Consider the following 22,189-nt stretch of genomic DNA (forward strand, 5'->3'; position numbering starts at 1 on the left):
TCTAGCAAAACGATTGTCATTTTTGATAAGAAAAATAAGAAATATGTACTTTTAAACCACAACTTTTCGTCTAGGTCCGGTCCAGCGCGACCTAACGTAAATGCGTAGTGACGTAGGGAGGTCACGAGTTACATATATAAAACGCACATTTGCGGACCATTTTAAACAATAAACTGACACAAAGACATTAATTAGTATCAGTTGAAATAAAAAAACGTTGGAACGGTCCTCTTCCAAGACACTTGTAAACACTGGGGTGGAGTTTCGCGTTCGTACTCTGTGACCTCTTGACGTCATGACGTATTGCGTGGGGTCAGCTGGCGCATCACTTCCGGATCTACATGACAAGAAGTTGTGCTTTAAAAGTGTATATTTGTTATTTTTATTGTCAAAAATGACAATCTTTTTGCTAGATAAGACCCGTATGCCTCGTTTGGTATTGTTTATGGTCATTTGAAGCTCCGTTGAATAAAACTGTTAAGTGTTGAGTTAGGTATGAGATGTTGGGCTCTGTTGAGGTACATTAAAATGAGAAAAATCCTGCAATGTTTTCCCCAAAAAACACAATTTCCCCTCGACCGAACAAAGAAAGACATCAACACCCCGGATGACATGGTGGTGAGCAAACCATCTGGACCCCTCCTCCAAGAAAATGGACCAACCCTTTAAGGGTCTAGGTCTTAACGAATATTATGTTGTTGATCTGGGTTTTGTCTTAATACAAGAAAACATATAATAAACAACATTACTGCAGACCCATAATCACACATCATTTCTCCAGGGACGTAACAAACTTCCGATTTCTCTGCCGACTATTTGAGTCGTGTTGAATGAGTCTCAGCTGCATCTCCAGACGCTTTCTGTCTTTCGTCAGTCTCTTCCCCTCTTCCCCTAATCTTCTCCTCTCCTCCTCCACCATCTTCTCCTCCTTTCTCAGTTGCTTGAGCATCTCCTCAAACTCCTTAGACTCCTCCTCGAACCGCTCTTGCTCTTTCAATAGTCTGTCCGTGAGTTCAGTGTGCTCTCTCTCTCGCCGCTCCAGTTCTTTCTGTCGCACGCCCAGGGTTTCAATGACTGCACCACCTTCATCCAAACTCTGCAGACAATGCAAATGCAACAGTCATCAGCTGTCTGGGTTATATGAGATGCAGATTGTATAATCTTGGAGGTGTAACTTTAAAATAATATGAATAGTTTAACTTTGAAAAGTGCATGTTTTTATGTCAAGTTCTTCCTTAGAGGTTATTATAAAGTTTACATTTATTTCTCTTTCATATCCTAAAAGAACCCAGATTTTTAAAGCACGGCTTTATTTAATTGTTGTGTTACTACAAAATTTGCTCATTTCCCAACTCCCCTAGAGTTAAACATTTGATTCTTACCGTTTTGGAATCCATTCAGCCGATCTCCAGGTCATGTGCCAGCACTTTCAGCATAGCTTAGCACAATCCATTGAATTTGATTAGACCATTAGCATTGCACTAAGAAATAACGAAAGAGTTTCTATATTTTTCTTATTTAAAACTTGACTCTTCTGTAGTTACATCGTGTACTAAGACCAACAAAAAATTAAAAGTTGCGATTTTCTTGGCAGATATGGATAGGAACTATAATCTCAAAATGGCGTAATAATCATGGACTTTGCTGCTGTAACATGGCTGCAGTAGGCGTAGTGATATTACGCACTGGCCGAAAATAGTCCTTGGTTACTTTCAATAGCAGGGGACTATTTTTGGGCACTGCGTAATATCACTACGCACCAGACCCCGAGATCAACTGAATGGATTCCAAAACGGTAAAAATCAAATGTTTAACTCTAGGGAAGCTGGAAAATGAGCATATTTTCAAAAAAAGTGGAGTGTCCCTTTAAATATTTTCTGAAAATGCTATTCTTCATCAAAAATATACACTAAATGCATCCTAAAATTTCAGATCAACAGTCTCATTTACAATTTATTTTGACCAACACCAATAAGTTGCAGAGCTTAAAGTCACAATGAAATTGAAATTTAAAACTTTTTTGGGGGGCAAAATTGTGGTATTTATTACAAACTATTTATCTGTGAGCGTTATTATTTTTAAAAAATTCATGTGCCCTCATAATCTGTAATCAAACGTGCAAATCTCCCCCCTCCTCAAAACGATCTCTCTTTACTTCCGGTCATGAGCTATGGCACCTGGGTGGGGTCCGGGATGGCTACTCCCATTTCATGGCGACTTTAATGGGAAGAGCTTAAAGGGATACTCACTCTCATGATGTTACAAACCTGCATAAATTTCATTTTTCTGATGAACACAAAGGAAGATATTTTGAGAAATGTTTGTAATAAAACAATTCATGGACCCCATTTACTTCCATAATATTCTTTGTTCCCACTGTGGAAGTGAATGGGGTTCACGAACAGTTTAGTTTCTCCACAAACATTTCTCAAAATATCTTCCTTTTTGTTCATCACAACAAAGTAATTTATATAGGTTTGTAACAACATGAGGGTGAGTAAATGATGACAGAATTTTCCATTTTGGGCGAACTATCCCTTTAATATTGTGGTGGCATTCATGTCTCTTCTCTAAATATAAAGTCACCAATGTGTCTTTCAGGCTATATCAAGTTTTTTAAGTGCTAACAGAAAAATCCACACTCACCTTTTTAACCTCATGATCACTAATGGGACTTGTAGGTAGAGCGTCTCCCTCCAAAAGGAGAAGTTTTTGAACTTCAAAGCAGCTGTCTTGAATTATTATAGCAGCCTTCAAAAAATAATAATAGTTTATACATTTCGAAAACACACATATTTAGTTTTTATTAACAAACTGAAAAATAAAGATTCCCACCTGCAGACTATACAGTATGTGGATTAAGTTTTGAACACTCTCTGCTACCTAGATTGGTAAATAATAATGTTATTACATAGCACAATGTACAGTACATACAATGTTTCGGGAATTTGATTTACCTTTACATAAGTCTGGTGGGCGGGGCTTATTGTAGATATTGCAAGAGGTCCCACCCCTGCTCCTACCAGAGCACATCTGCTGGCCTTAATAGGGATACTTGGGTTGTTTCCTGGGTGAGGTAAGACATATTTTGTGGTTCTTACTTATTTTGTATTGAGAACACAAAAAAGTAAACTGAGTTGCTATTGTGACTACTTACTGATCACTTTGTCCTGGCCATAGCTGTCGTGGTTACTTGATGACCAGATGAAGGGGAAAAGCCAAGACAATAAAGTAATGGCCAGCTTTACCACTGGTAATGCGCAGGGGAGAGAGTTTTGTAAAATTCTGTATTTGGTGACTGTGTCTATCTATTTCTAGAGAAAGAGACGGATATATTACCCTCTTTTTGTGCATCAGACAGCAGTGCGATACCCTGAGGGCTGTTTTCTGGGTGGGGCTGAACAAGCAGATGACAGGTATCCAAAGTCCATCTACTGGTTCCTCTACAGATCCTCAACTTCTCCTCAATAACAGAACACAGCTGCAGATCCAGAGAGAACAGAGCGTCTACACAAACACACACAACCCAACACACATTGCTTGCTGGTAAACAAATGCATGGATAGACGGTTATATGGCTAGATAATGGATACAAGGTTCCAAATGTCAAATTCCCAGACTTTTTTATGACTGTTCATGACCTATGTCTGATAAGCCATGAGCCTGATAATGAAGTGTACAGCGTGAGTTTATACATTTTTTGTTTAAAGGAAAACATCATTTTTAAATATTTTACTATGTTTTTACCTCAACTTGTGTGTTAGCCTAGCCCCATTCATTCCTTAGGATCCAAACAGAGATGAATTTAGAAGCCACCTCTTCCATGTTTTCCCTATTTAAAGACTGTTACATGAGTAGTTACACGAGTAAGTATGGTGGCACAAAATAAAACGTGGCGATTAAGCGGATAAAAAATGAAAACTATATTGTATGTGGGCCAAGGTCGAAGTGCTGCAAACTAAGTGCTTTTCCACCATACAATATAGTTTTCCTTTTTTTATCCGCTTAAAAAAAATTGTGTCACCATACTTACTCGTGTAACTTCATGTAACAGTCTTTAAATAGAGAAAACATGGTTTGGTTGCTTCTAAATTCATCCCTGTTTGGATCCTAAGGAATGAATGGGGCTAGGCTAAATGCTAACACATTCACAACGCAGTGTACAAAGATTAAGCGCACGCATTGAAAAAATATATGTATGTATTAATTTATCTTGTTGAGGTAAGAACATAGTAAAATATTAAAAAACTCTGTTTTTTTCCTTTAAATGCGTTAAATGAAGAAACAATGTCAATAAATGTCTGTTTAGATTGTATTCTCACTTGGAATCAGGCTTGGACCAGGAAATGGCATTCCTTACGTCACAACTTAACAAGCAAATTACATTTTGATAGACACAAACTAAAATTTAAAGTGACAAACAAAATCCCCGATATTTAATTACTTATATAAAATATAAAAGACTTTTTGGAATAGGCATTTCAAAAATTCCATGATATTCCAGAAATTGGGAACCCTGTGGATAGATGGATGGCTGTATAGATTGATTATGGACAGATGGTGTTATAAATGATGGGAAGATGGACCAGCCCAGATGGTGCTCTTTTATAGCTCTGTAGATTTTTTAAAGGAATATTCCATTTTCTTAAAAGAAAAATCCAGATAATTTACTCACCACCATGTCATCCAAAATGTTGATGTCTTTCTTTGTTCAGTCCAGAAGAAATTATGTTTTTTGAAGAAAACATTGCAGAATTATTTTAATTTTAATGGACTTTAATAGAACCCAACATTTAATACTTAACTCAACACTTAACAGTTTTTTTCAACGGAGTTTCAAAGGACTATAAACAATCCCAAACGAGGCATAAGGGTCTTATCTAGCGAAACGATTGTCATTTTTGACAATAAAAATAAAAAATATATACTTTTAAAGCACAATTTTTCGTCAAGGTCCGGTCCAGCGTGACCTAACGTAAATGCGTAGTGACGTAGGGAGGTCACGTGTTACATATATAAAACGCACTTTTGTGGACCATTTTAAACAATAAACTGACACAAAGACATTAATTAGTATCAGTTGACATACAACAACGTAGGAACGGTCCTCTTTCAACACCCTTGTAAACACTGGGGCGGAGTTTCGCGTTCATCCTCTGTGACCTCTTGATGTCATGACGTATTGCGGTGACGTAATGGGGTCAGCTGGCGCATCACAACCGGATCTACACGACGAGAAGTTGTGCTTTAAAAGTGTATATTTGTTATTTTTCTTGTCAAAAATGACAATCGTTTCGCTAGATAAGACCCTTATGCCTCGTTTGGGATTGTTTATAGTCCTTTGAAACTCTGTTGAAAAAAACTGTTAAGTGTTGAGTTAAGTATTAAATGTTGGGCTCTATTAAAGTCCATTAAAATTAGAAAATTTCTGCAATGTTTTCTTCAAAAAACATAATTTCTTCTCGACTGAACAAAGACAGACATCAACGTATGACTCATCTGTAATTCTACTTATGGAAATGGATAGACCTGTACCTTGTAATTTCTGTACTTTCTTGACCTTGATCTCAGTCTTCTTGATTTGATCATCATGAAGGCTGAAACAAATGAACCACTGCATTTCAATAATGTCATTTATAATAAATAATTTATTTTTCCTTACTTCCTCTCTCAGCATAAGCAGATAAACTCACCTCTCAGCCGCCTGTCTCAGCAGAGCCATCCAGGTGTTTCGCTCCTCACGGGTCTGGGTGTGTATCTCGTACATCTCTGGCCCTGCAGAGCACTCACTACTGATCAAAAACAATCCTCTCTCCTGATTGGCTATCTCTCGCACTATCAGCCTCTGTAACGGCATCACAGAGGGTTTCTGCTCCTGTAGGCACATCATTTTCTGTTTAATGTTTTATATAAATCACATTTTCATTCCAGGTCATCAACTGCCCAGAAACAGAAAAACACAGTGTGTTTGATCCATACCAATGCGGCAAAGACAAACTTCTGTTCTTTCTCCTGAAGGAAAGCCAGAACATCAGTGAGGAGCAGGCCAATAACATCTGGAAAAGAGAGAAAGAGACACTGTAATGTAATGATGTACTAATAGAAAGGATTTGATATGACCTCTGACCCCACACACCTTTCAGTCTGCCAGAGGTCGTCCTGCATGCAAGCGATGATAAATGCGTGAGACTGTGTTGCATTTTCTGCAGGTCTTGTTTGGTGAAGAGCTCTCCGTTCTTCATACGAGTGCAGCTCTTACTGTCTAGGCGACTGATGATGTCCTGTAGTTTTTTGGAACGCTCGTGCTCACCGACACGCCGCTCCACCTCATCTATCACCCCACGCAGGGCCTCTAGTGCCACTGCAATATCGTACCTGTCAGCGCTGCCATCTAGAGGATCGAAAGTACATTACAGTTTTAGTCAAAGATCTGTCTGAATTTTATTTCGGATAATAATTTGTCATCTGTTTGTAATGTTTGTATTTGCCCTCTGTGTGTTGAAGTAATCTCTCCAGCAGAACGGGGTACTTTGTGATCCTCTGTGTGACCAGCAATAGGAATTCCGGGATTTCACGTCGTTTGATGACAGAGTTTGTACTCTGCTGCTGTAGAGGTTACAAATTTTATTGTCATCATCAGTCGTTTTTTGTTATTATCAAAATGTCAATATGTCTGTCTATTATAGTGTTTAAAGGGCTAGTTCACCCAAGCATGAACATTCTCTAATTTACTCAACCTCATGCCATCCAAGAGGTGTATGAGATTCAAAGTTATCGACGTGCCGCCATATTTGAATTTATTGTTAAGTATGTTAGCTCATATTCACTAACCTGCCAATGACGAGTTTTTACGGCAATCCATATTTCTGCTTTTAGCCACTAGGTGGTGTTCTTACCCAACTTATAAAACATTCAAAAACAGTAAAAACTCTGTGTATGTTTTGATCATTGTTCTGAATCTGATTTCTAACAAAAGTCCTTTACAAAAATGCAATTATCTCAGCTTTTTGTTTAAAGGGGCAGTGAATCAAAAAATGAATTGATATTCTTGTTATATAAGAGGTCATCATACTTAAATGAACATCCTGTAAGCCTGAGAACTGAAAACGTCCTCTTTACTGAAATATAACAGTTTTTGGCACCAAGCCATTAAAACAGTCGATTCAGGAATGTGCTGTAGCCCCGCCCACAGCTTTGCGTGACATGTGGGCCAGGGGCAAAGCAAACCATGCAGTGTCTCAACAATAAGTAAACATGTCTTTAAAGATGGCCAAATGTAACCAAAATGACTTTTAATTACATTTTTCCTAAGAGACTTTTATTTTGACGTGGTGATCTGTTATGAGTACCCATGAAAACGGAGTGTTCGATTGTGGAAGAACCGTCTATAGGAAGAACGCAGCCGCTGTATAACCTTAACTCGGAGGTTCAGAACATAACATTAGGAATGCGTGGTTAAAGGTTGTTTTAGAAGAAGTTCCAGCTTGCGTGGGGAGTGTTTGTTTACTTTGTGTACCTCAGATTCATTTGTAAAGAAGCCACAAGTCGATGCTGGATTTGCAGAGACTGTGATTAAAAGCAACACTAATATTGGATCTGACAAAAATTACACAGCAGTATACACAGTAAGTAAAACATTTTACTTTATTTAAGCTACTGCGTTTCACTATTGCTTTGTTAGAAGAGATCACTTGATATATCCTTTTGTAACATCAGTTTCTTAACACGTAAATTTGAAAGTTTTACTAAAACATTAAACAATTAATAAAGGTGCAAGACGTATCAATATGACTGTAATATAACGATAGAAATATACAAAGTTATTGATAAGGACTTACCAGCCGCAATTTAGATTCTGATGCGCGCTTACTGTGTTGTATACGGTAATTTAGTCACGTCAAGTTTTGTTTCTACTTTACTATACGTATTGTCATTTATGTGTATTATCTCTAGCACCCAGATTGTTATGTGGCTCACACATATGTGTTTGGCTGCTATTTTTACACATGAATGTTTTTAAAACATTTCCCGTAACGACGGGGAATGAAGCTGTCCAATCATAGCAGTGGACGTTTACGTCCAGGTCTTCAATGGGGTCCACCCCTTCATACAAACCATTTCTCCAGAGAGCCACGAATCCATGTTACAAAATAGCCTATTACTTATTGCTTTTGATATTTTTAAATGTAAAAACCAAGTAATTAGATCTCAGACGACAGCATAAAACAATAAAATCAACAGGTTCATTGCCCCTTTAAAATTTTATATTTTTGAAGAAACCTAACCATATTTGAGAAGTGATAAAAGAACTGAAAAATGAGACATATTACTCTAAGATTGTGAAACAATGTATAAATCAACTTACTCTGAGGAACAACTGAAGTTTCCTGTTACTCTGAAGCAGTTGTTTATAAATCTTTAGTGCTTCTGGATGCTGACTGCAGAAATCACTATACAACTCTATCATCTGAGAGCCATGTTGAGCTGTGAACTACACACACACACACACACGCACACATTACATTAAATAGAGTTATAATCGCTTAACTTGCACCACCCAATATAGTGCATGTCTATGTGATAATAGGTTAATATTGATTAGGGGTGACCCCGAATAGTCGAAGATTCGATGCATCGATAGGAGAAGCCTGATTCGACTACCAATCTCACAGTCGAATCGTCGCAGATGTGTTATGAAATGAGGATCCTTCAATTTTGGCCGTATATGGGTGCACACATTATCTGATTTCACATATAACAGCTTTCTCCCACTATATTAATATACAGTATATTATTATAATTCTGCAAATAATATGTGAAGTAGCAGCTTTCAATAAATATTTTTTAAACGCATTAATAAATCCAACAACCCCTGTGACCGGGCTACACGTCCATAAGAGGTTCCTATGTTAATAAACCATTGCCTCTTTGTTTCTACATTTAAAAGACAAAGCTGGCAATTCTGGCTATACTTTTGTTCTTTTAATAATTTCTTTATTTTATTCTATTCTATTTATAAATCACTCTGGGTTATCTGATTTATCTATTTGCCTTGTGTTTTGTTTTCGTGCACTTGAGGCATTTTGCACATTTGTTCTGCACTTTGTTACTTCTGACCTTATTTTATTTAAAAAAATTTATTTATTATAAACGTAAATTCTGATCTAATTTAAGTCTGTACATGTTGGATTGCTTTTCGTTGTATCAATGTTACGCTATTGCGTGCTGGCCATGCTTGCGAATGCAATTTAGGCAAACACACTAGGTGCTCTGCGTCTCATATTTAGGAGTTCATCAAACTAAACATTAAAAAACGAATGTATTTAAAACATAGTGGTTATCTTAACAAAAATTAAACTACAAAACAGGTAAGCCGTTTCTTTACATTTTGGTCCGGACGTATATTTATGCCTGACACGACTGTCTTTCTTGTGATTTAATATTATGGTCGGGGTTCAATTTCAAATGATAGCAAAGAGATTCCTGAAATAAATCATCATCATCAGGTCTTTTTGTATCTAAAATGAATACAGAGTTGATCAAAGTCAAAGCAAGCAAGCAGGTATTTCTGTGTTAAATAATAACGCGTAGTGTCTGTAAAATCAATAATTTCAGTGTTTTTCTTGTTATAAATTAACATTTAATGAATTGTGTATAAAGCTCAGTTTTTATCATTTGCAGTAACATTCACAAATTCTTTGTCATTTCTCATTTGTCGTTTTTTTTGGGTCATTACTGCTTTGACGCGCTTAATCTCCAAATTAAATAAAAACACTGAATGATTCGACTATCGGTCGACTATGGAAAGATTCGACAATTCTGATTCGAATATGTAAATCCTTAGTCGAGGACACCCCTAATATTGATTAATCATTTGTTTGCCTGCTGCAGCAGAATGTCTCCGATGCGTTGGATAATGTAATTCCTTTGTCTTCCTGGCTGAACGGAAGCCCACTGTCTTGTCTTCATAGCAAGAAGAAAGTTTCTATGATGAGCCATGAGCTCATCAAGTCGGGGGAATATCTGGCCAATCACGTCCTGTTCCAGCTGCACTTCTTCTGATAAACCCCGCCTTAAAACATCAGCCATGACAGACAGAGTCTGGACGTGGTGAAACTCGGTCTGCATCAGTTCTGCAACGACACACCACTAACCAATCAAATACATAAAGAATGAGTTCACTTCTTAGTATTTGTTTTTGTTTCTATAATCAAAAATCTCTGTTCCTACAGCCATGATTACTCACCATAGATGATTTCCTGTCTCTTGATCACCTCTTTGTCCAGTGTCATACTGAATTCAACATCCACCGCAGCACTCCAAGACTCAGCAGTGTAGTCAAATGATATGTGAGAATCTGGCAAAGAGAGGATTAAATGTATTCTAATGGGCGGTTTCTGGGACAGGGCTTGAATTAATCTAGGACTAGGCCTTGGTTATATTAGGAAATTTAAGTAGTTTTTACAAACAAACCTTACAAACAACAATACTGGTGTGCATCTAGAAAGAAAAACAATAGCACTGATATATGTTAAGATACGTCAGTACAAGGTGTTTTGAAATTAAGGCAGCACTAACATGCATTTCAGTTTGGGACTAGGATAAGCCCTGTCTGGGAAACAACCTCTTAAAGGAAAACATCACCGTTTTCCAATAATTTACTATGTTCTTACTTCAACTTAGACATATTAATACATACCTATCTATTTTCAATGCATACACTTAATCTTTGTACAGCGCGTCGTGAATGTGTTAGCATTTAGCCTAGCCCCATTCATTCCTTAGGATCCAAACAGGAATGAATTTAGAAGCCACCAAACACTTCCATGTTTTCACTATTTAAAGACTGTTACATGAGTAGATACACGAGTAAGTATGGTGGCACAAAATAAAATGTGGCGATTTTTAAGCACTTCGACCTTGGTACACAGTAACATCATCACTCCCTCTCGCTCAAACTTCTGTCAATATTACTGTGCCTAAAGTCGAAGTGCTGCAAACTAAGTGCTCTTCCGCCATACAATATAGTTCTCTTTTTTTACGGTTTTTTTTTTGTGCCACCATACTTTATTGTGTAACTACTCATGTTACAGTCTTCAAATAGGGAAAACATGGAAGTGGTTGGTGGCTTCCAAATTCATCCCTGTTTGGATCCATCCTAAGGAATGAATAGGGCTAGGCTAAATGCTAACACATTCACGACATGCTGTACAAAAATTAAGTGCACACATTGCCTAAAAAGGAACGGCCGGTTTGGACTACAGCCCTCTACTTCCTGCTTTAATGACATTAGTAGAACAGTTTTTTGACTAAACTCCGCCCACAGGAATACATCAGTCGCCAGCTAAGCTAACGGCAAGCTAAGCTAACAGCAAGCTAAGCTGCTATTGAATCACGACACACTAAACAAACTATACAATCAGAACTCGTTACTTATTTCTGAAGGAGGGACTTTATAGAACGAGGAAGACATCAGCCCGTTTTGAGGACAGTGAAAACAGTGCTATACAGATAAGTAAATTGTGTGAAAAATACCACTTTTTTTTTACACGTGAAACATGAACACGTTATATAACACACTGTAAACACAAACAAAGCTTCAAAAACACAGAAAGAATGGGACCTTTAAATAATTTTAAAAATAAGCCATTCTTCAGAATTAACTTTAGTCATATACGTTCGGGATAACATTAAGGTAAGAAAGTTATGTCAAAGTAAACTCACTGGGGATGGCGCTTCTTCCAGAGGAATAATCAATCAAAGACAAACTTTTCCGTAAAGTTACATCATGGCCACACCCCTCACTGTTACTCCGCTTCCTTCTACAAGGAAACAGATCAAATAACTTACAATGTCATTACTTGTGTGACACAATCAAATAAACAAACAAATCCATTATATAAAATTCATTTAAAGGTACAATGTGGGACTTTTAGCGCCATTGGTGGTGATAGTGTGAAATGCAACCAACGGCTCAGTCCACAGCTCACCCCTCCTTTTCGAAACGCATAGTGAAGCTACGGTAGCCGCCACAGGACAAACATTTAAAGGAATAGTCTACTCATTTTCAATATTAAAATATGTTATTACCTTAACTAAGAATTGTTGATACATCCCTCTGTCATCTGTGTGCGTGCACGTAAGCGCTAGAGCGCGCTGCGACGCTTCGATAGCATTTAGCTTAGCCCCATTCATTCAATGGTACCAATCAGAGATAAAGTTAGAAGTGACCGAACACATCAATGTTTTTCCTATTTAAGACGAGTAGTTATACGAGCAAGTTTGGTGGTACAAAATAAAACGTAGCGCTTTTCTAAGCGGATTTAAAAGAGGAACTATATTGTATGGCGTAATAGCACTTTTGGGAGTACTTGGACTCGCCTGAAAAGTCCGCTCCACTTCTCACTCTCATAATGGGAGAGGGAGGGTGTTACTGCGCCGAGTCGAAGTACTCCCAAAAGTGCTATTACGCCATACAATATAGTTCCTCTTTTAAATCCGCTTAGAAAAGCGCTACGTTTTATTTTGTACCACCAAACTTGCTCGTATAACTACTCGTCTTAAATAGGAAAAACGTTGATGTGTTTCGTCACTTCTAACTGTATCTCTAAATGGTACAATTGAATGAATGGGGCTAAGCTAAATGCTATCGAAGCGTCGCAGCGCGCTCCAGCGCTTACGTGCACGCACACAGATGATAGAGGGATGTATCAACAATTCTTAGTTAAGGTAATAGCATATTTTAATATTGAAAATGAGTAGTCTATTCCTTTAAGGCTACTGTAGAAACATGGCAGTGCAAAATGTTGACTTCCGTGTAAAGAGACCCGCTGTGTATGTAGATAAAAATGGCTCATTCTAAGGTAATAAAAACAATACAGTTAATATTTAAGGTCTGTATGCACTACTAATAATACAGTTATGTATATTATATTGCATTTCTAAAAGTCCCACATTGCACCTCTAAATAAAATTATACAGACCTGCGTGTCATGATGTTGTCATTGGCCAGGAACAGAGATGGAGAACTGTGACTGGATGAGTCTGGATGAGTAAGTTAACGCAACATTAGCATTTGAAAACTTAATTGGTTAGATTATCAGGTTAAAGGAACGTGATTGGCTCACTCACACTGTAGCACTGACAAGTCCGTGGTTTTCAGTGATGCAGCATTCTGGGTAATGGAAATAAATCACATATCATAGTTTCATGGACTCTTGTATGCTCACATGAAGTATGTACACACACATACCTTTAAACACAATGGGGAAGAATCACTGCAGGTCTTATGCACAATCATGAAGCAATCTAAACAGGAAAAGATGTCAGGAAGTTAATCATCTTAGTAAATTAAATGTGTTTGCATTAAAGACATTATCTATTAAAGAAACGCATATTTACATATGCACTGCTGGAGTTTGTCATTGTCATCTCGCTCACACATTTCACATGCTGCATTAACAGACTGCTGTGGTGAACAAAGCTGATGCAGACCTGAACCAACAGCACTGACCTGAACACAGGCACATATTAAGGATGGATGCTTCTTGTGTTTATGTTTTTGAGAGAGATGCAGATTCATTACGTTTTCAGATTTAGGAGCATTATTGTACTGTGCCAGTACGGTGTAATATAAGTTTAATGTGCAGGTCTTACCTTGCGTTTTATTTTGGTGTTGACCATACGGCTTCTGAGAAAGCTAAGGGTTCGTCTCACTTTATATTTGTCTGTCTCGCTCTTGGTCGGAGGGATACATTTACCTCTCTCCTCCTCCTCCTCTTCTTCCTCCTCTGACTTACTGCACTGCATTCTGGGCATGAGATTATATTTATTAATTTTTGACACAGGAAAGCATACAGTATTTAAAGCTCAAACAGTTTTCCTTAAAAAACTTCTCATATGCCATTGGTTGGAAAACAGATAGTCCTGCCCCAAAACTCATAGCATACAGTGTCAATGTTGCTCTGTTGGGACGTTTAAACTAATAAAGCAATATTTTGGAAACAAACTCAACTCAAAGTTGAATAGTCTGAAACAAACACACTTTAGCTTTAAGGACCTTTATACACAGTCAGTTATGAGAAGGAGAAGTGGACAATACCGTTCCTTTTCTTCGAATGTTTCTTCATCATTCGAGGTAAATGGCTCTAAAAACATTTAACAATATGTATAAAATAAATGTTAATTTTTTTTTGACAATTTAAATTAAACACATTGACATGCACAGAATATAAACCACATTCAAACACACACCGTCTTTAGGGCTGTAGGCTGGTGATCTGTCAGGAGTTGGTGAGTCTGGATCAGATGCATCGGACTCTGAATCTGTTTCTGAATCTGAAGAACTCTGAGGATACAACAATTCAAGATACTGCTTTTTCACAAAATCATTTCCTAAATCAAGATTTAACCTGTAATTCACCTGATCATCTGCAGACTGCAGGGTGTTAATGCTGGTTGTTATGGTAACGCTGGAGCCAATGGGGGAACTGCTTGTTGAATCGGAACAAGTTGTGGGTTCATCTACAAAAATACAATGACGGAGTATCAAGATAATAATCAACACAAACCTGATTATTAAATTTGCTCAAAGTGACACAGAAAGGAAAGTCATGATCTCTCTCTCTATTCTTAAAAAGGCTTTTGTGTTTTAATCAAAATGTAGGTCACACATTTGACATGAGCGTCAACTGACAGACGGGACCTAAAAACTTCGGAAGACATTAGGCTACATCTGTTTCTGTGAGTAACGCGTTATTACAAACTCTCTACTTTACCCAACGTTGTTAACCAGTAATGCTGGGTTCCAGACAAATATTTCCGAGTTAAGGTGGGAAAATCCTAAATCCGAGTTATCCTATACAATATGTAATACGCTAATAAGAATATTTGTGAGGCCATCACCTCTAATGTGGGCTTTTTGTGTAGGCATGCTTGCCCGCTCTTCAACGTTTTTGCTCTTTTTTACCAAAAGGATGTTGGGTTCTGACGTTAGGGTGACGTTGGGTTCTGACGTGAAAAGATTGTTGGGTTCTGACGTTAGGCCGACGTTGGGTTCTGATGTCAAAAGGATGTTGGGTTCTGACATCAAAAGGACGTTGGGTTCTGACGTTAGGCCGACGTTGGGTTCTGACGTCAAAAGGATGTTGGTATCTGACTTCAAAAGGACATTTTCTGACGTTAGGCCGACGTTGGGTTCTGACGTTAGGCCGACCTTGGGTTCTGACGTCAAAAGGATGTTGGGTTCTGATGTAAAAGGACATTGGGTTCTGACGTTAGGTCGACGTTGGGTTTTAATGTCCGGCTGAGGTTGGGTTCTAACGTCAGACAGACGTTGTGTTCTGACGTCAAAAGGATGCTGACCTGACTTCAAAACCCAACGCTGGCCTGACGTCAGAAGGATGATATTGGGTTTTGAAGTCAGGCCGGCGTTGGGTTTTGAAGTCAGGTCAGCATTGGGTTCTGACGTCAGAAGGATGTTGGATTTTGACGTCAGGCCGACGTTGGGTTTTGAGGCCGGCATTGGGTTCTGACGTCAGAAGGACGTTGGGTTCTGACGTCAGAAGAATGTTGGATTTCGACATTAGGCTGACGTTGGGTTTTGACGTTAGCCTGATGTTTGGTTTTGACGTTAGGGCTGACATTGGGTTTTGACGTTAGGCCGACATTGGGTTTTGCCTTCAGGCCGACGTTGGGTTCTGATGTTAACCTGACATTAGGTTCTGACGTCAGGCTGACGTTGGGTTTTGACATTAGGCCGACATTGGGTTTTGCCTACAGGCCGACGTTGGGTTCTGATATTAGCCTGACGTTGGGTTTTGACGTCAGGTCGACGTTGGGTTCTGACGTTAGGCCGACGTTGGGTTTTGAGGCCGGCATTGGGTTCTGACGTCAGAAGGACGTTGGGTTCTGAAGTCAGAAGAATGTTGGATTTCGACATTAGGCTGACGTTGGGTTTTGACGTTAGCCTGATGTTTGGTTTTGACGTCAGGCTGACGTTTGGTTCTGACGTTAGGGCTGACGTTGGGTTTTGACGTTAGGCCGACATTGGGTTTTCCCTTCAGGCCGACGTTGGGTTCTGATGTTAACCTGACATTAGGTTCTGACGTCAGGCTGACGTTGGGTTTTGACATTAGGCCGACATTGGGTTTTGCCTACAGGCCGACTTTGGGTTCTGACGTTAGCCTGATGTTGGGTTTTGACGTCAGGCTGAGGTTGGGTTCTGACATTAGGGCTGACGTTGGGTTTTGACGTTAGGCCAACGTTGGGTTCTGATATTAGCCTGACGTTGGGTTTTGACATCAGGTCGACGTTGGGTTCTGACATTAGGGCTGACGTTGGGTTTTGACGTTAGGCCGACGCTGGGTTCTGATATTAGCCTGACGTTGGGTTTTGACGTCAGGTCGACGTTGGATTCTGACGTTAGGCTGACGGTGGGTTTTGACGTCAAGCCGCCTTTGGGTTTTGAAGTCAGGTCGGCGTTGGGTTCTGACGTCAGAAGGATGTTGGATTTCGACATTAGGCTGACATTGGGTTTTGACATCAGGCCGACTTTGGGTTCTGACGTTAGCCTGATGTTGGGTTTTGACGTCAGGCTGACGTTGGGTTCTGACATTAGGGCTGACGTTGGGTTTTGACGTTAGGCCGACGTTGGGTTCTGATATTAGCCTGACGTTGGGTTTTGACATCAGGTCGACGTTGGGTTCTGACGTTAGGCTGACGGTGGGTTTTGACGTCAGGCCAGCGTTGGGTTCTGACGTTAGCCTGGCGTTGTGTTTTGACATCAGGTCGACGTTGGGTTCTGACGTTAGGCTGACGGTGGGTTTTGACGTCAGGCCAGCGTTGGGTTCTGACGTTAGCCTGGCGTTGTGTTTTGACATCAAAACATTGGGTTCTGACACACATTATTAACACACATTAAAGTGTGACAAACATGCAAAAAAAATCAGGAAGGAGCCAACGCCTTTCACATCACTGTATGACATACCCTAGGTTTTCGTGAAAAGCCATACCTGAGTCATCAGAAGATAAAAGTTCCTCTTCTTCGTCCAGAGACAAACTGTTAATCCACACCTGTAAAAAAGTGAATAGAATAAATAGTGAAGAAGTTTAATTTAAAGATAATATGTGAAACGCATTATAATCTATAGTCTATAAAATCCGGCTATCTTACATTGTGAGGCAGAGAGTATGATGATGCTCCTTCTTAAGGTGTGTGTGTAAAATAGAAAGACAACTGTATGAAGCTGACAGCACTTTTATAAATTTATTTTCATATGTTTGAACAACATACATCCAAACAGCTTTTTGGATGCAATTGATATAATCAAAGTATAAAATAACCTGTAAATGAAACCGTTGTGTTTCTTTCAGGTCTTCGCTCTGTTTTCCCATTCAGTCCTTTGATCTGGTGCAATACAAACACATACAAAATCAAATATGGCTTCGTCTTCAAAGCAAACACAATACATCACTCATTCTTTTCCATGTGCTGGTTCATTTAATTTCAAGGTTGACTGCCGAAAGCTGTGTGATGTCTGACCTTGTTAAGAAGTGCAGAGTCTCTTAAACACCCTCGAAAGAGCAATATGGATGACTGTAGGGTTTTGACCGTGTCCTCCGATACACACACAGAAAGACATAGCATCCCAAAGGCGTGGCTAAACCTGAGGAGGTGGGATCTCCCCACCCACACCTGAGATACACCGGCCAGGGGTGTGGCTAGTGGATTTGGAGGGCTAATCAAAATATGAAAAATTATAAGAAATACAATAGACTTACAGTAATGGATAGAACGAGGTTATCAGAATATCATAATTAGCTGTGGTGGGTTTTCTTATTGAAGTAGTAGAAAACAACCAAGGGCACCCTAGGAACTGTTAATGCGTAAAACTAGTATGCAGAAATCTGCGTCGCTCATGAAATAAAATTATTCAATTACCTTCAAATATATAGCACAAACAATTATTGTATTCCATTTTTAAATCCTGTTATGTTCATTACGAATATTTAAAATTGAATAGATCAATAAAATTGAATAGATTAACAAGGAATGAAAGGAAGCATTACTGCTGGAAAAGTTTAATTAGAGCGTGCTGATTGGACTGTTTGGCCAGCTGTAGGGGTGTGTCTCCATCCTCATTGGTCGAACAGATAGCCATCAGGGCACCAGGCTGACAGAGAAGAAACTCGGAGACGTTCAAGAAACCCAGCCGTACACACACATGCAATAGAGATTCTGCACACATACACAAAAAATATATGCATATCACATAAATATTTATTTTCCTTTGTCTCGCAACTTATTTGACACTCTTTGAAATCTCTTTATTAACCATAGAATGCTGTTTTTTGGACATCCTCATTTGTGGTCACCACGGTGACCTCTGATCCAATTACAAGTCAGTATTTATAATTCCACTGCTCATCTCCGGACATTTGTGTCATTTGGATGTGAAGCAGAAGCAGTGAAATCAGATTATACACACACATTCACACAACACACGGAAACAGGTGCACCACTTCAAACATGCACACATGTACACACTGTACAACAAATAAATGACAGTCATTTTCATGTACACTTTGACAAATAAAGCTGGTAAAAATGTTTTTTTTGCAGTGATGCTATAAGAATCATTTTTGGTTCCACAAAGAACCTTTTAGTATATATTTTTTGTACACTACGATACTTCACTTATCGAAATAGAGTTTTACCATAGACATGTTTTTATATAGCTATTATAAATATTATAGCCCCTAAATTTGAAAATTATTTTAAAAAAATCTAGCAAATGAAAATTGCTTATCAGCACACCTTGTGAAGATTGGCCGAGGAGGTTATGCGGGGTGTGTAGATTGGCTAGCGCGAGAGTAACTCTTTCATCCATCTTTATCCGGGCAGTGCTGTCATTCAAACCGTATTGACCAATTAAATCTCTGTGTTCAGTGGTGCTGAGGCAGTTGCTATGGGTTACCAGGTATTCGGCCAACTCCTGGGCATCGTCCTCAACGTATGTTAGATAAGTCATGCCCACACACGTTACCTCACCATTAGTATATGTATATGCTCGGACACACACCGTCTCTGATTGGTTATGACCTGAACAGACCAGAATATACATGAAGCACTGATGTTTCACCACACATTAAAAGATATTTTAAACTAAACAATGAACTGGCATGGCATTGAAATATTTGCAGTATGTTAAAGTATCTTAAGTTATGTTTAATGTAATTTTACCTGGGGCGATGAAGTACAGCATGGAGTGAACTCTAGTTTGTAAAACATGTAGTAAAGTGGATCCTTCTAGAACCACAAATATCTGTTCCTCTTTAACGGAGGAGATCAGAGCAAAAACTTTTGCTTGGCCCTAAAACACACACAGGTAACTATTAATTTACATGATAAATGACACCAAATGTCTATTTAGCTTTATTATGTGTAAAACATCCATGTAGTAAAATGTATTACATTTATTATTTATTAAAAATAATTTATTATATTTACTGTATAAAAATAAAAGTGCATAATGTATTGTCCAGTTCAACTCTTTATTAAAAATCACTAGACTATAAACAAAGTTGTCAAAATGTTTCTGTGTTCTTCCAAACACCATCTTAAGTTGTAAAAACACTTAAACACCGAAATGTTTTGACAACTTTGTTTTTTTAAAGTTTAGTGATTTTTAATAAAGAATGGACAACACATTATGCACTTTTGTTTTTATACAGTAAATATAATACATTCAGATGAACCTAAACCCTACATGTGGTGACCCCCCCAAACACACACATACAGTGCATACATAAATATAATTATGTAATTGTAAACACATTTTTTTGCAATTTGGCCATTGAAATATGAAATTCAAAAATACAGAAAAGTACTACTCACGTAAACAGGAACCTCTCTTCTGCTGAGCTTCATTGTGTAAAAATAAAAAAAATCAAGTAACAAGTGGCAAGCAAAGTATATTAGTTAAAATAATAATAAAAAATAAAATGTATCACTGAATAATGAGGAAGTCAACTACAAAGCCAGAAAGATTTACCTCTACACTCACTCTGCCACTGAACACTAATATATACAGAGAGAGAGAGAGAGAGAGAGAGAGAGAGAGAGAGAGAGAGAGAGACCAATAAGATATCAAACAGAGACAAGAATCATACAGAAAGGAAAGAAGAATATGAATATGTAAACTGTAGCCTTAACACTGAATACGAGTTCTGTGTAACTCTTTACTGTTTTAATGAGACAGACCAAAGTGTGTACAAAAGAAATTTTTTATAAACTTGTTTATTCATCTGCTGGACCCTTACGAAAGGAAAATATATTTACCAATATATTACTTGAAATATATTACAATATATTGCAATATATTATTTTACTTTCCATTTTCCAATATATTATATATTGGCAATACATGAAATAATATATTGATGGTACATATATTCTATATGTGTAATATATTGCAAAATATACAAATTATTGCCGCTTTCAATATATTGTACATGAATATAATATATGTGTTTATATATTTAAAAATATATGCAATATTATATTTATAAAATATCCGCAATATTGTATTTCGATTTATATGTGAAAATGTATTAACAATATATGTGTAGATATAGTGTCACAGGTATGTTTACTATATGGTAGAATATATTTTAAATATATGTAAATTATACGGAAATATACATGAAATATATGTGGATATGTGTTTGATATATTGTGTAATACATTTTAAATATATGTAAAATTAGATGGGAAATATGTTAAATATATGTGCATATATGTGAACATGTATTAACAATATATGTACAGATATAGTGTCACATATATGTTTACTATATGGTAGAATATATTTCAAATATATGTAAAATTAGATGGAAATATACATGGAATATTTGTAGATATGTGTTTGATATATTGTGGAATACATTTTACATATATGTAAAATTAGATGGGAAATATGTGAAATATATGTGCATATATGGGAGCATGTATTAACAATATATGTACAGATATAGTGTCACATGTATGCTTACTATATGGTAGAATATATTTCAAATATATGTACAACTATATGGAAAATATACATGAAATATATGTAGATATGTGTTCGATATGTTGTGGAATACATTTTACATATATGTAAAATTAGATGGAAATATATGTACATATATATTGTAAATGTATGCACAATATGTGTACATATATGAGAACATGCACATACAATGTATGAACATATATGGGGATACAGTATATGTACATGAAACATCTAAAATATATCAATACTTAAATATGCAACCTGCAATATACAAACATTTACACCACATATTAACACTGATGGGTAATCTTATCAAAAGCCACCTTTATTTTCTTTTAATCAGGCAGAGTTATATAGGCCTATTAAAACCACAAGAGGTTTTTGCATATGGTCAGTCAAAGGAAATGTGGTTGGCTTTACATTACATTACATAAATGTGTTGCATTGCATTTACATAAACTACATTTTAAAAGAGTGCCATTAAACAAAAAATATACAAAATATAAAACGCAACTTAAATTACCAATGTCCATTTCAAACTTTCAGCAGTGCCTGTATACAATATAAAGACAATATCTATAAACAAAATGCACAGACAATAATGAACAAATAAATAATAAACAAACTTTCAAGAAACTTTGGGAACCGTGGAAAAGCGAATAAATAAATTGCCAAAAGAACAGTCCGTTATCCTGGTTAGGAGTCCATCTTGGTTCTTCACTGACTTAAACAACTTATATAACCATGCTTTTGCTCTTCACCTGGTGTCTTAGCTCGCAGATTCTACTGTTTATGGGTTTTCTGACATCAGCTTCCTTGGCCGTTTTAAAACGGCATCTGTGGAGCAGAACAACAAGGATTACTCTCTCCCTCCTCCTGCTGCCCCTCTTGTTCACAAAAATCTCTCAGAGATGCAATAAAAACTGGAAAGCACCACCTCTGAAAACTATGTACCTTTTAAAACTTTCCTTGGAGCCTGCTGACATCAGCCTTCTTCTTCTTCTTGAGTTTTACTGGCAGTTAGCAAACAACTTTTAGGGGCATTACCGCCACCTACTGATTAGGAGTGTGGGTCAGGATCATAGGTCAGGACCTATCTATCAGCCTCCTATATATATATATATATATATATA

The 22,189-nt window shown here is 37.5% G+C and overlaps 1 protein-coding gene across 2 annotated transcripts; it reads right to left on the minus strand.

Annotated features, from left to right (window-relative positions):
• Window positions 1-528: 528 nt before the first annotated feature.
• On the minus strand, window positions 529-20,033 carry LOC129438329 (rho guanine nucleotide exchange factor 28). 2 transcript variants are annotated; one of them, XM_055197044.2, is made up of 31 exons: window positions 19,898-20,033; window positions 19,244-19,373; window positions 18,818-19,102; window positions 18,070-18,238; window positions 17,543-17,738; window positions 17,344-17,407; window positions 17,174-17,202; window positions 17,013-17,073; window positions 14,423-14,523; window positions 14,254-14,347; window positions 14,102-14,147; window positions 13,657-13,810; window positions 13,402-13,513; window positions 13,253-13,308; window positions 13,132-13,174; window positions 12,984-13,044; window positions 11,725-11,822; window positions 10,247-10,357; window positions 9,883-10,133; window positions 8,366-8,491; window positions 6,489-6,606; window positions 6,137-6,391; window positions 5,980-6,056; window positions 5,694-5,875; window positions 5,536-5,597; window positions 3,340-3,507; window positions 3,158-3,250; window positions 2,958-3,067; window positions 2,836-2,883; window positions 2,647-2,751; window positions 529-1,096 (listed from the first exon to the last, which is right to left on the minus strand). In XM_055197044.2, the coding sequence occupies exons 1-31, from the start codon at window positions 19,928-19,930 to the stop codon at window positions 770-772; spliced, it is 3,765 nt and encodes a 1,254-aa protein (XP_055053019.2). In that variant the 5' UTR covers window positions 19,931-20,033; the 3' UTR covers window positions 529-769. The 2 variants fall into 2 exon arrangements, with proteins under 2 accessions (XP_055053019.2, XP_055053018.2); XM_055197043.2 differs by having other exon boundaries at window positions 17,174-17,205.
• Window positions 20,034-22,189: the final 2,156 nt, after the last annotated feature.

Source organism: Misgurnus anguillicaudatus, chromosome 24 (genome assembly GCF_027580225.2).
Source record: "Misgurnus anguillicaudatus chromosome 24, ASM2758022v2, whole genome shotgun sequence".
Taxonomy (NCBI): Eukaryota; Metazoa; Chordata; class Actinopteri; order Cypriniformes; family Cobitidae; genus Misgurnus; species Misgurnus anguillicaudatus.